General features: G+C 40.2%; 2 protein-coding genes across 2 annotated transcripts in view; both read left to right on the forward strand.

Moving 5' to 3' along the window:
- The window catches only part of LOC139925242 (ras-related protein rab7-like), a 9798-nt gene extending 993 nt beyond the window's left edge, over positions 1 to 8805 (forward strand). Inside the window, exons 2-6 of the mRNA XM_071916528.2 lie at positions 3562 to 3624; positions 4196 to 4322; positions 5635 to 5853; positions 7087 to 7215; positions 7387 to 8805. Of these exons, the coding sequence (XP_071772629.1) occupies positions 3572 to 3624; positions 4196 to 4322; positions 5635 to 5853; positions 7087 to 7215; positions 7387 to 7482 (624 nt within the window). The 5' untranslated portion in view covers positions 3562 to 3571 and the 3' untranslated portion in view covers positions 7483 to 8805. The remainder of the gene's footprint in view (positions 1 to 3561; positions 3625 to 4195; positions 4323 to 5634; positions 5854 to 7086; positions 7216 to 7386) is intronic.
- Positions 8806 to 10748: 1943 nt separating this feature from the next.
- Positions 10749 to 14135, forward strand: arpc4 (actin related protein 2/3 complex, subunit 4). The gene is made up of 6 exons (XM_071916561.2): positions 10749 to 10809; positions 12354 to 12472; positions 12730 to 12841; positions 13011 to 13106; positions 13243 to 13413; positions 13612 to 14135. The coding sequence occupies exons 1-6, from the start codon at positions 10807 to 10809 to the stop codon at positions 13615 to 13617; spliced, it is 507 nt and encodes a 168-aa protein (XP_071772662.1). The 5' UTR covers positions 10749 to 10806; the 3' UTR covers positions 13618 to 14135.
- The last annotated feature ends 50 nt before the right edge of the window (positions 14136 to 14185 follow it).

Genomic DNA, 14185 nt, shown 5'->3' on the forward strand with positions numbered 1-14185 from the left:
GCTTGATCATAGCGGGTTCTCTGCATGATGCTGTTGATACTTAACCTATTACTTATGCAACAGTTGCTTGGATGAAATGTAATGCTATCACCACCTAATCATGACAGTCCTGTGTTTTTAAGCAAAATGCAGCTGCCGTGTCCCTTGTGGTCAGACTCTCATATTGGGTGACGCTGTGCTCAATTCCTTTTTTTTTTTGCTTCCCTCATTCGGAAAGTCATACTTCTTAAATATAAACCAATGTAAAGACAATGAGATATTTACTGTTCTTTCTCTTTGTTTTCAACAAGTATTTTTAACTGTTTGCAATTATCCATAAAGAGATGCTGGGGGAAACCACATCTCAGGACAGTTAATACTGGAACTTGACTGTTCATTAGTGATGGAGAATTGACTCCCATAGTCGACTTGAATAACTCCTTGAGAGTTTGGGTCTGTTCCTGGTTGTGATTCACTCAAATTCCACGAGTTAGTTGAGTCCAGGAGTACTGAAGTCGAGCAGTGCTACTGTTCATGGAGGCATGCCAATGTTAACATGCTGGAAAATGGAAATTTTGCACTATGTACTGTAGCATGAATAGCTGCTTCTCATTTTATATTGCAAAGTCCACATTCCAATTTACCCTCTTATAGTGGTGGCTTTGTCATCCTGTGTTTGCAATTTAGCATCTGGACCTATCAGTAGGCTCATGCCACATCGGTGGCAGCCGTTCTTTTTGTCCAAAACAATTTTGCTGTTCCATTTGATACGGTCGCAAAATGTGGTGTCACACATTGCTGATTAGAATGGGTGTATATAGATCTAGTCCTGTGGAGGAAAAAAACCACAGCATGGTTTCATAGAAATATTTTGCTACGCTTGATGTCATATAGTACACATTGTCAAATGCTGTAGTTATTACTTTCATTCAATATAGTAAGAATGTTGGTTTCAATGTGTGTCTGTGTCTGTCAGATTTTGACCAGATTGACTTGCCTCTCTTAATCAGCAAGAGACACTGGAGCAGCTGTGTGTAACATAGGCACTCACAAACAGGCAGGTTACACTGTCAACCTGGAAGCATGAAGATAGCCTAACTTTGTGACGTGTTGAGATGGTTGAGCATTGAGCAACATGTTAACTCAGACTACCAAACCTATATTTAGTCCAGAGTTTGTTTGTGTCTGTGTGGGTGTGCATGCAAAATCCAAATCAGAAGTGACCTGTGAACCAGAGCTGCTTCTGTGTATTGGGTAGAGAGCAAAACATGCCAGGACTTGATCATGTTTTTAACATGCATTTCTCCTTATAAATACAACTCCCAACATTAGCCAGCTCAGTAATCTGCAGTCACCACCATAAGAATCTCATAATGTGTGTTTTCACAATACCTAATTTTGACTTCACACCATTACTAGCCCAGGTGTCATACTGGGTGTCAAGTGATATACAACTGATAGATGGATACATAGATGGATGGATAAAAACATCAAAACTAGAAATAACATGAAATACCACTGAAAATTGTATGAATTGTATTGAATTACACTAACAGTTTGATCTATAGCCTGCATATTTTTTTTCTTTCAAACAACCATTGATGAAGATGGGGAACTGAAAATGCAAAAACAGTGTGCAGCACTACACGTCATCCATAATTGCAAACAAGTTAATCTAGCCTACTTTTTTGAATATTTTTGACAGACAACGCAGTATGAAAAATGTTACCTGGGTCCTATTGCCGTAGATTGTCTATGTGTTAGAAGTAGCTATAACCTTTTGGCTTGTAGCCATGATTAAACCAAGTGTCATCCCGTTCTCATGTGCTTCCTAACTTGGGGAAGCAAATAGTCTCAAAGACAATTATTTTTAGTTATTCAGTTCAGTTATTCACCTCATTTAGGACTCAGTCTACAGTCAAAGAGGTTACAAGATCATTGTCAGCATTTATGAATCAGTGTCTCTTGCCACACTGCTTCTGTCAGAGTTTAAAGGTCTGAGTTGAGTTGTTTCTATAATCATGTGACTGTGGTGTGAGCACGTCTAAGACTACAGTGATGTGGTGTTGTCCATGCTTCTGTCAGCTAATCTGTGCTTCACAGTATGGTAGTCACTGGAGTGTCATGTTTGAAGTCAGGGAAACCATTGTATTCAGGAAGAATACAAGTGTACTTTTGCAGCTCTTGATGACTACTGAAGAATATGTGTAGGATAGGCTAAGCTGTGCAGTTTGGTACGAGGCTTTATTTGAGAGGTAGATGATTCAGTATCCATTTCCATTGACTCAAAGCTGTGGTTTGTCATGCTCAGGTCTTGAAAATGTCAGATATGTTTGTGATGTTTTGTTCATGTAGACAGTTTGTTCCATAATTGGGCTGTACCACAGAATGAAAAACCTGTTTGTGAGGATAGGTCCTCTGTGATTTGTACATACATGTTGACATTGGGAGTTAATGGGAGGTGGTCAAGTTCTCTAGTAATGGTTATCTAACCGGTTATTGCACTGCACTACCAAAGAATTATTTTTTTTTCTAAAACCAGTGACTACATTGGTGTTTGTCATTTTATCTGCAAAGTATACCTGGGATCACACTCACAAACATAGCCTAGGCCTAAATCAATTTTTCTATTTACATGCGGCCATTTTGCCACAAGTCATGCCTCAAATCGTCCTTACAGAGTCCATGTGTTCTGTTTTGAGGAAATACTGCTTCATGGTTACATTCACATCAGTCAGTAGCTATCTGAACAGGACATTAAGAATCCTAACCCTAACCCAGATTTTCCATATTCAATTAGGCTCCCATAGCCTAAATAAATCACAAAAAACATGTTGTTATTAGGATTTGCGCAAATATTGACTGATCAGACTTTAGAAGGGCAACTGTTATTGCAGCATGTGCCTATTTGAATGAGAGCCATGCCAGTACTTGCCGATAAAATAAATTCTTATTACACCTAAAAGTTTTATTATGTGTTCATATTAGGCTACTTGGTTTCAGTTTCTTTTTTCCCCCACACTGCTGTAGTATGTCATTGCTGATTTTTTTTTTTTCTCCTATTACACTACACAATAGTTTTGCGTCATCACTCGCACACTGGAGCCAACCGGTACTGCACTAGGTTGTCTGCTTACTGAGAATCTAAATGACAGATGCTTCACAGGGTTTGCAGTTGTAGTACAAAGGAGGAGTCAGTCCTGTATAATGGAGGAGGTAAAGAAATGGCCTTTCCCCTTACACATACTTCCTGCATGTGTGTGTGTGAGAGAGAGAGAGAGAGAGAATGATGTGTTCCTCGTGATTTGGCCAACAGCTTAAAAAGCACATGACTGGAATGAATGGCGTTCAAACCTGATTGGTCCAGTGGCATGGAACTCTACACACAAATTTGTAGACTAATGCTTCTAATGGGCTTGTCTACATAGAAACAATTTTATGTGTACATGGGATTTATTGTCCCAGAACAATATAAAACTGCTGATTAGGTTGTGACTTGTGATGAATAAGGTATGAGGCGTGTGGGTTATTGAGTGCCCTCTGTATGCTAAACATTCATGACTTTTTGTTGTCTTTCTGCAGCTTTGGCAAAATGACATCCAGGAAGAAAGTGCTCCTGAAAGTCATCATTCTGGGGGATTCTGGGTGAGTCATAAAACAGCCTTTTCTTCCCCTGGATGTTAACCACAGCAGTGCAGTTGGAAGTTATCACCAACCAGTTCTGCTCTAAAAATCAAAGTTTGGTGTCTGGTTAATTTTTATGTCTTGAGTTGTGCCATTCAAGATTCTGAATTAGCTCGTCTTGCTTTATCAGTGTGTCACATTTTTCATCTTTTCGGTGTGACTTTTATCTCCATTTTTGTTTTAGTTTTACTTCCTTTCAAACAGGAGTTCTTACTCTGCCATAAGCTGTCTCCAGGCAGAGTAAGACTTAAGAGTTAAGAGTTATATTTGGTTTGCATGCTCAGTGCTGCACTGGATTGCCTGTTGAAATTGATTACATCAGTTATGTATACACAACATTTGAAGGGAATTTAATGGGTTATTGTCTTACCCACTTTAAGAAAGGTTTTTGATGTAAGCTTTGTTGTAATTATTGGAACTAGATAATCTAATTACTATATACTGAATACTAGCTATCAACCTTTTTATTTTTACTGATGTTTTCCCAACCGTCTGTTATCCTGCTGTCTGTTCTCCTCTGCCTCTCTGACAGTGTTGGAAAGACCTCCCTGATGAACCAGTATGTGAATAAGAAGTTTAGTAACCAGTACAAAGCTACAATAGGAGCAGACTTCTTGACCAAGGAGGTGATGGTGGACGACCGGCTCGTCACAATGCAGGTGCAGCACAGTTACAACTGGGGAGATTACATTTTCTGTAGAAAAATGATATTGTCACCTTTCAGTCAAGCATATACACATCTCAATAATATTTTTCGTCTCAAAAATATATTGGAATGCCATGGAGTAAGTATATCTCCACAGCCTGAATTGCGTCAGTCAACAGTAATAAAGAGACTTAAGAACAGCCTATGTCTGCTCACTCTGGCTACCATAGTTATACTATCATATAATATGTAACTCCTGTCTTACTCATAATATAGATTTTCATATTTTGGACCCTAGCTGATATCCTTTCTTTTCAGCCAGAGCAGTCATACTTCTAACAAACAATATATCACCTACCATGCTACAAACAAATGCTAACAATCCATTATATCAACATGCTAACAAATCAATACTTTAGCAAACAGACTACTTAAAAACAGTGACTAGCAACCCTGCTACAGTCAAACAAATGGTTCCTACCTTACACTCACAGGTACTTACTTGACCTTGTGCCCCAGTCAGTAAGCTTTCTCATTTACTGGCTCCCATTACTACCTCAGATAACTCTTACTGCCTACTTTAAATTCCGCCCACGAGTGCTTAATTCACTCTGTAGTGTTATGGTTGACTTAGAAACCCTCAGCATCCAGCCTCCATGGGGTGTAGTTTATGTTTCCAACCCCACTGCAAACTCAGTATACCTAAGCATTTTCCTTCCATAAGCCTCTCTACCACATCTTCCCATGGCACTATGAGCACCACAATATATACAATCTGTTCTGCCTCTGACCACATTAAGAAGTCTGGCCTTAAGGTAGTGCTCACTCCTTCCTGCGGGATTATCAGATGTTTCCCCAAAGCTACAGCCATTTGCCAATCTCTGCCTGCTCTTAGCTGCCCACAATATGCCTGCCCAAAAATACTTAACTCCTAGTCTTTTCTCCCTCACGGACCAAACCAACTGTAATATCTTCCTATCACCTGATTAATTAATGTCTTACCATTTGTTTTTTGATAATCAGTTACGCTATTTCCTTTAATCTAGTGTCCTTGCTTTAAAAAGGTAGAGTGAACACAGTGATCCAATCAGTCATTTATAACACACACACAGATGAGTGCATAGAGTATATTTTGGACAAAATTATAGATATACCACACTCTTTTTAAGACATTGCTGTAAGGCCACTTAAATTAACAGAAACATGGCAGGCTAGCATTGCTAACATTCTTATTTCAATTCCAAACTCCATTTTAATATTTGTCACTGTCTCCTTTCTATAATCCTGTCCCCTTCCCTATCTCCTTTCTATTTGTGGTTGGCTAGATCTGGGACACAGCTGGCCAGGAGAGGTTCCAGTCCTTGGGTGTTGCGTTCTACCGTGGAGCAGACTGCTGTGTGCTGGTGTTTGATGTGACCGCACCCAACACCTTCAAGACTCTCGACAGCTGGAGGGATGAGTTTCTGATCCAGGCCAGCCCTCGAGACCCTGAGAACTTCCCCTTTGTGGTGCTAGGCAACAAGATTGACTTGGAGAATAGACAGGTTGGTGTCAGTGACTGATATGGGTAATGCCTCTTTGGCCTCGTAGTTGTACATCATTACCCATCCTACAGTGTAGTGCGGCCAAATGTCAAAACAATTAAACACAGTGCAGTGTGAGGTGGGCCAGGAGAAAACCAGTGAGGCTGCCATCTTAATGCACCATGTTGAACCTACTCACTCAAAAACAGCTATGCAAAATAACTGTTGAGGTTTGCAATTCTCTGATACTTTACAAATTTACTCAAATCAGTGTTTCCCATTCAGTGTTAATATTTGGGTGCACCCTGCCCAGGTAAATTGACAGCCCGCCAAGTAAATTTTTATTTTGGATGCCATGATACATTAAGCTGGCGGATCTCGTCGATGTAGTTTTCAAACAGTCAAGAATTCAGTCTGCCAAGCACTGAAATGATGTTAGTGAACTACGGTGACCATAATTCTTTGCAACTATGACGTAGCGCATCTGAGCTCCTTCGAATCGTGGTGTGTCTGTGCCGACACAAACTGAATGGAGAGACCATTTGACCTGTAGCCTCGTTAATCATTGAAAGTATTTCAGTCAGCTAATGTTGCAATGCCATTAACTTACGCTAGATTGAGCGACTTAAAGTGCCTGGAAAAATCTGAGTTACTGGGCTTACTAAATTAAACATCAATAACAAGTCATCAATAACTCCACCTCCCGATAACGCCAAAGTTACCTGACAACTTGTTGGAAACACTACAAATGTTGTCTTTCCTATTTTTTGTTTTGTTTTGCTTCCCCCATTCATTCATGAGGTGTAGCCACCCCTTTAAAGTTATGCATTTCATTATAATTGTGGAATATGCTGGGAAGGTGGGATTATGGAAGCATCATAGGAAACAATATATCTGGTAGTGTGCAATTTAGATTGGATACTTGGATTTGGTGCTCAGGTCCAGCAAGGTTTTTAGCCCCGTGACAGCAGGGGCTCTAAGGATCGCAATGTCAGTCATGTGACTTTTGGTCACGTGGGTGAAGTGTGCTGCAGGGAGTTAGACTGCAGACTCTCAAAAAGGGAGACCTGTATTTGATTCCCAGCAGAGACACTTCAACAAAATTCAGTGTCGCAGGGCTGTTAGACTCTTAGTCTTGTTTATTTTTCAGTGATTGTATATATGAATATACCTGCCCATCTCATCTGGAGACAACCTTGAACCTGCCCTTTCTACTTGTCATGTTCGTGAATCTCTTACTCTTCACACATACAGGTAACCACCAAAAGGGCTCAGGCATGGTGTCAGAGTAAGAACAACATCCCCTACTTTGAGACCAGCGCCAAAGAAGCCATAAATGTAGAACAGGCATTCCAGACTATTGCACGTAACGCCCTTAAACAGGTGGGTCAAAGCTCATTGCAACCAAAAAGAGAAAGATAATGGAAATGTGTGCTTTGTTATTTGCATATATCTTTGTAATGGATGTTTAAAATCTAGTCCCTATAACACTGTTGGTTTAACTTTCCCTTACACTTTGTTGCACATTATTTCCTTTCTTTTGATGCCTCTCAGGAGACAGAGGTGGAGTTGTATAATGAATTCCCGGAGCCCATAAAACTGGATAGGAATGACAGAGCTAAGCCTTCAGCAGAAAGCTGCAGCTGCTGAGGAACAACTTGGACCATCTTCTCTCTTGGCTTTCTGGAACACCCTGTCACCGGTTACTTGTCACCTGCACCACCCTCCCAGGGAAAGGACTTCCCTACTGGTCTTCCTCCTTCATGCCACTGTTCATTCCATCAACACAATCCCTCACACAGTATGCTGCACATGGATGTATCCCCACACTTAGTACACACATTAATACACTAGCGTACTCCCATAAATATGCTGAGAAATCCAGTGCCCAAAGATCACACGAGAGAAGAATGACACCCCTTCTGACCTCACAGTCCCTGACTTGATAGTGAGTGATCTCCCATCCTGCCCACCCACATGTCTGACTGGCCCCTGTCTCTCACACTGAGGGGGCAAGATGGAGCCATGTTCTAAGAGTGCAATTGGGAACTCTAGATGGACTGGCTGATGCTCTGTAATGTGAGAAGATGTTGGCTAAGGTCAGCATCCCAAGTATCTTATTCTCTGTTCCTACTTTCCGTTTCTCCAGAAATGTCTGCTTTCTATTGCCTATCTGTCAAGAAATAATCAAGCTGAACTATATATATATTTTTAATTGGCTGTTGATGTTATTTCTCAAGCCAATCTGAAACACATACTTGTTTTTGCACTTTTATTTTTTTTTTGCCTTTAAATGTTATAAACGTAGAGGGATGGCTGCTTTTGGGCAATGTCTGCTACCGCACGCCTTTTGGTGAGCTTCAAATTACACCGCCTCTCTTTTTTCCCTGTCAAATTCTATTGAACACCTTGGTGATTGTATTGCCATGCCCCTTAAAGGCTGTGTGTTAATGGGTTTATATCAACCTCACACTGCAGAAGAAATATTCCTAAGTAGACATTAATAAGAAAAGCTGATAATGCAGTCACAGTGTAAAACTTGGATTAATTCCCTGAGATATTAATACTATTTGCCTTTTATGTAACATTACTTGTACTGCTACTATTACTGCTGTATGTGTTCTGTCCTGTCAGACATCTTCTTTCAATGCTATGGAATTACAATATGCCACCAACACAGCATACACCTGTCTACTGTCATATGTCTTTGTTATTGCTGTTCTCTCCATCTGCTTGTAGCTCAGGTTGGCTAAGTACTTAATATTACTTTTTAACAGATTGTGTATTATGGTGTATAGATGGTACAGGTAAAAGGCTGATGGATTGAATTGAAATGGATGTTCTCTCTTTCCATGTAAAGAAATCAGACTTTTTGCCCTGGTATTACTCCTTTTCCTTATAGAAAAATCACTGCGATGCCAATGATGTTGTCAAAAAAAATTGGGATGTCAAATAATAAAGTTCTTGAATATATCAATTGTCTAGCATTATGACTTTACACTTAAATCTAAAGATGGACTGACTACCAGGCAGGATTCTCAGTGCTCCTACAGGAATGAATTGCAAAAATATCAAAACTTAAGTCATACTGCAGCTCAAGATGTCATGCTCAATAAGACTCAAATAGAAATGGTACGGTTGTCAAAATTACTGTTCAGCAAAGTCAATTTGGCACAGCAAGTTTAAGAAATTCCAGAAAATAAATTTAGATTAAAGGATGGCTCCTATCTCAAAACCATTCACAAATTAGCAAGGCACATTTCGCATAATTCCTAAGAGGTTTGACAATGGATCTGACCAGCGTAGGAAAAAGAAGTAGGCTCAATAACCAGTTAAAACAAAATCCTTGAAGAAAGAAAAGATGGCCATGGGATAACAGGCAGAACTTGCGGGTAGACAGGTACAGCATGTCTTTGTATTGTTAAGTTTGTTGTCCTTTGGCACCATAAATTCCTCTCCAGGGCCATGTAAAACTCAACACACAGTGTATGAGAATGGAGACTACAATGTTCCTTTCTGTCAAAATCTCCAGTGAGACAATTGTCTTCGTCTAGGACTTTGCTTAATCCAGGTCCATGAAACCAGCCCCTGGTCTAAGATGCTAATAACAATACCTACAAGTTCATAGGTGTCTGTGTATCTATGCTTATGTGTGTATGTGAGTGTGAGTGTATCTCTAAGTCCAGCTAAAGAAATGAATGTGAATGACTCTAGGCTACAAAGGAATGCCCAAAACGAAATGGTGATGATCATTTGTTGCCACCTAGTGGTTAAATCAGAGTCACTGCAGACAGACTAGTGACAGACTCCTTTACCTTCACTTGATTTATTTTCTAGAAGACAAATACTCTTCCTCTGACTTGAGTAAAATGTAACTAATTAGCAGTACTTCATCATGAATAAAATATTTCACAACTCGTTAGTGCAAGCAATTTTATTGAAGCAGAGTCTCTCTCTCTTTTCTTGTGACGACGAGATCTTTTGTAGTCATAAGAACTTTTCTCTGTGTTGAGAAAAGGATCAAAAGATTGAAGCTGGTTTCTGATGAGTAGCTTCTCATTCAGAAGTGAAGGGGAAAAACTAAAGGGCAATAGGTTATTGATTCCAGCCTGGCCCGATACAGTTATCTCAAATCAGGGGCCTATAATGGTGCTGTGAACAATCTGACAGAGGCTTTTTAAGGGTTAAATATTACACTGTGCATAATAGACCTACATACAGAACTCAGACTAAATTGGACACTGCACAGTTCACCCTTCATACTGCACAAGATACATGTCAAACACTCCTACAGACCTGTACTTTCACAACACACTAACATTTAGGCCAAAGCTGTTTAAGAAAAATCATGGCAGGCCCTCAAAGTCAGCCATACTGTAAAACTGTGACATTTTCTGACTAAATTGGACAGTGTACTGGTCACCTTTCTATTTGGATAGTCTAAATATTAATGACCATTACATAGGCTACTCTGTTTTGAGAATTATTTATTTTGCTTGATGGCATGATTTGATGACCATGTTATTTTAAAATGCTGCAAGGACTAAAATTCAACAAGGAACAAACCCAATGTTCTGATGCATCTTTGCATGCTATATGTGATTTTGAGCCCACAATTACGAGTATCAAACTTTACAACAAGAGTTTTCCACTTTGAAGCTCTGTTGTGAAAACAGAGTCAAAGCAACGGGACAAAACCGAAACACCCTTACTGTAATCAAACTGCCTGGTTAGCTTAAAACAGGAGTTGCACATACAAATACACGGTGCACAATTACACTCGGGATTCATTATATTAAACTAAACTGAAGTTGTAAGCTTGATGTTGTTATTCCTCAGTTTTAAACGGTTTATTTGCTCAAAGCTGTGACTTTAAGCCAGCAGCTCGAGGCAGCTCGGTTCCGGTATGTTCACGGAAAAAGCTCTGACAGTGTAGTTACTTCCGCCTTTAGCCGCCTCTCCGCAGACAGAGAAATGGTAAGAGAAATTACACATATATGCTGAGAAACAGACACGATTTAACAGTTACATGCATTCAACCTTTTCGCGATTGGTTTGTTATCACTCCTCACCTACCAGTGTATCCATATGCAAAGCTTTAGGTTCAGCTTGTGTGTTTTTTTTAGCTGGTCTCATTTGGAATAGCTAGCAGCTAGCTAGCTAACGTTAGCTGGTCGGCTTGCGAGCTAAAAGAAAAATGTCAAAGATAATAGCATCCAACCCGGGTAACGCCAGGGCGCAAACAGGTGGTTATCGCAGGTTGGTTGTTATTATTATGGCTGGTGAGTTTGGTAATAGCACTGTAGTAATACTTGGAAGCTAGGCTACTATAGTACTATGTTGATGGGCAGGGGAGGGCACATCTGGTGACTGACGGGACTGAGCTGCTGGTGCTGCCAGCTGAGCAGATGATGCTGCGTTGGCTCCTCTGCTGCTGATTCACTCACCTTTTGCATCTCACTTGCATGAATTCATTGATTTGGGTCACCACAAAATTCGAATATTACTGTTTTCTACCACTCTGACTTATATTGTAATGTGGCATTTATATTGATGTCCATAGGGAAATTCTCTTTTCCTTGCTCCCCTGCAGGGAGGTCAGAGGTCAGGCTCAGCAGAACAGCACTTCTGGAGCTGGCAGGGTATTAGTGTTTTGCTCAAGATACTTCAGCAGAGCGTCAGGTCTTGAACCTGGGTATTCTCATTGAAGGCCCCTCTAAATTATTAATGTCCTGTTCTGGTCCTGAGCGTGTTTGTGTGATATGATTATGGGAAGACAAGCTATTGTTGTATAGGGGAGAGTGAGGTAATTTGAGACATGTTCTACATTCTGAGGTTCTGGCTGGATATGGTAATGCTCCATTATAAACTGTTACACATGTAGTTCATGTGCATCGGTGGAAACATCTTTCCTGTGTTGCTGCAATTTCACAGTTAGGCCTATACTCTGGCTCAGGTAAATTGAGCCACCTGTGTTGGGATTGGATTTCGATTTTTATCATAGATTTTTATAAATTTGACCCAATGATTTAATTACCTACACTTATATTTGGTATTAAATTCATATTTATATTAATTTCCCAAGATGTAAGGGTTTTTCAGCTTACCCCAAGGTTCAATTTACACCATTCTCTCCGCGAATTATAGGGTTGTTCTCTGAAATGTCAAATTCATAAACTCATGTTCATTATCGTTTTAGATAGTAGACCCAAGGTTATTAAAACTTTCTTCATGGACCCAGGCTTATTACAACAAATTGCTAGTCTTCTCATGTGAGGACCCACCAGAAACAACCCACAACCCACTGTGGGTCCTATTTTTGAAACACTGAGCTCGACTATACAAGGATATCAAGGGAAGTGAAACCAGAGAAAGGCGTGTGTATGAAACTTCTTGATCCACCTGAGGCAAGACTTTTTGCCTGCCATTCAATAGCACCTGCCAGTAGTTGTTTGCATTCCTTGAAGTCATTAGGAATCATTCTCAACTTGCTTGTACTGTTCCTCACCTTCCTCCCTCAGACGGCTACGTTGCGCCCATATCTGAACGCTGTGCGTGCCACTCTGCAGGCCGCCCTCTGCCTGGAGAATTTCTCCTCCCAAGTGGTGGAGCGACACAACAAGCCAGAGGTGGAAGTACGGTGAGTCTCTCACTGCAACTTTGCGTCCATTTGATTGTAACGTCTCTTTGGGGCGATGAGAACTAAGCAGTGGATGCAGGCTGAACCAAACCATTGTCAAAGTTTCCACTTATAATCTGAGTTCATATTTCTTATACCTGTGGCCAGAAACCTCCATAATTACAAAGGAATGGAAACAGAGCAGACTGATTGGGAACATCTTTGTATGACGGCACATTCAAAGTGTGTGTGTGTGTGTCTTTTCTGTCCCCTTCCAGGAGTAGTAAAGAGCTGCTTCTCCAGCCTGTCATCATCAGCCGTAATGACAAGGAGAAGGTTCTGATTGAGGGCTCCATCAACTCCGTCAGAGTCAGCATTGCCGTCAAGCAGGTCAGTCAGGCTGCTGTCTGGTTGCCGATGGTCTCATGGTTTGACCCTGACTCAAAACAGGCCATTACATAGTGATTGGTGGTAGTTAGGGCTGATGTAGAGATTTGAGTTGGATCTAATGGGGTCCTGATCCTGAAAACTCTTGACTGTGAACAATCTGCCCCTGCAGGCGGATGAGATTGAGAAGATTTTGTGCCATAAATTCATGCGCTTCATGATGATGAGAGCAGAGAACTTCTTCATCCTAAGGAGGAAACCAGTGGAAGTAAGAGGGGATTGAGACGTTTACATCTGTCATTTATTGTTATTGAAGGTTTACCATATTCGACTAAAACAGATACATCTGATTAAAGGATCTTTAACACGCTCTTCTTGTCTTGTCCTCCGTCTTTCTTTTGCAGGGCTATGACATCAGTTTTCTCATCACCAACTTCCACACAGAGCAGATGTACAAGCACAAGTTGGTGGACTTTGTCATCCATTTCATGGAGGAAATTGACAAGGAGATCAGTGAGATGAAGCTGTCCGTCAATGCCAGGGCCCGTATTGTCGCTGAGGAGTTCCTCAAAAATGTGAGTCATGGTTTTTCTGTCTTTTCACCTGCATGTAGTCATGTAGTTTTCTATTTTGGTGGTAAAATGGGTTATTAATAAAAATATGTCCTCAGCTGTCAATCAAGACACATCAAAATGCAATCTGATTTCATATATTTCTGCTATGTCTTTCAGATTGATTGTAGATTTGACATTTGTTTTGTTTTATTCTTGCAGTTCTGAGAAAATACCGGAGAATACATTCCTTTTGCTGAACTTGGCCGTCGCTGCGGAGAGTTCACATCACAAGGCAGAGGGATGAGAGAAAATATGATCAGCCGAGTCAAGCTGAGAAACATAAAAAGTAAAGATGTATTGACCCTTCATCATTAAAATGTCCCTGTGCTCAAAAATATTGGTGTTTGTACATAATGACTGTTCACAGCCTGCGTTAATTTCTGCCTTTAGAACATAAGATAAAATCAGGGCAGGTCCTTTATAGAGAAATCGCTAATCAATATTGATGAGCACAGGGCAACATGGAGATTTTTTCAGATAATTTAAACAGTTTGTTTTTTAAATATAAATATTATATGCACATAAATTTAATTTTGCTATGTTTTTGTTACGACAGACCTTAAACCATGAGGGCAATGAATTGGTGCACATTTTTCATGTCTTAGTACACAGAGTAGACCCTATTGTAGATGGAAATAATTATACGTACTGGCAGTGGAGATAAATAAAAACCTTATCGCTTGTTTGTATTTTAGTGTTGTTTTTTTTAATCTGCTGTGATATTACAGAAGTT

This window comes from Centroberyx gerrardi, chromosome 5 (assembly GCF_048128805.1).
Source record: "Centroberyx gerrardi isolate f3 chromosome 5, fCenGer3.hap1.cur.20231027, whole genome shotgun sequence".
In the NCBI taxonomy this organism is placed as follows: Eukaryota; Metazoa; Chordata; class Actinopteri; order Beryciformes; family Berycidae; genus Centroberyx; species Centroberyx gerrardi.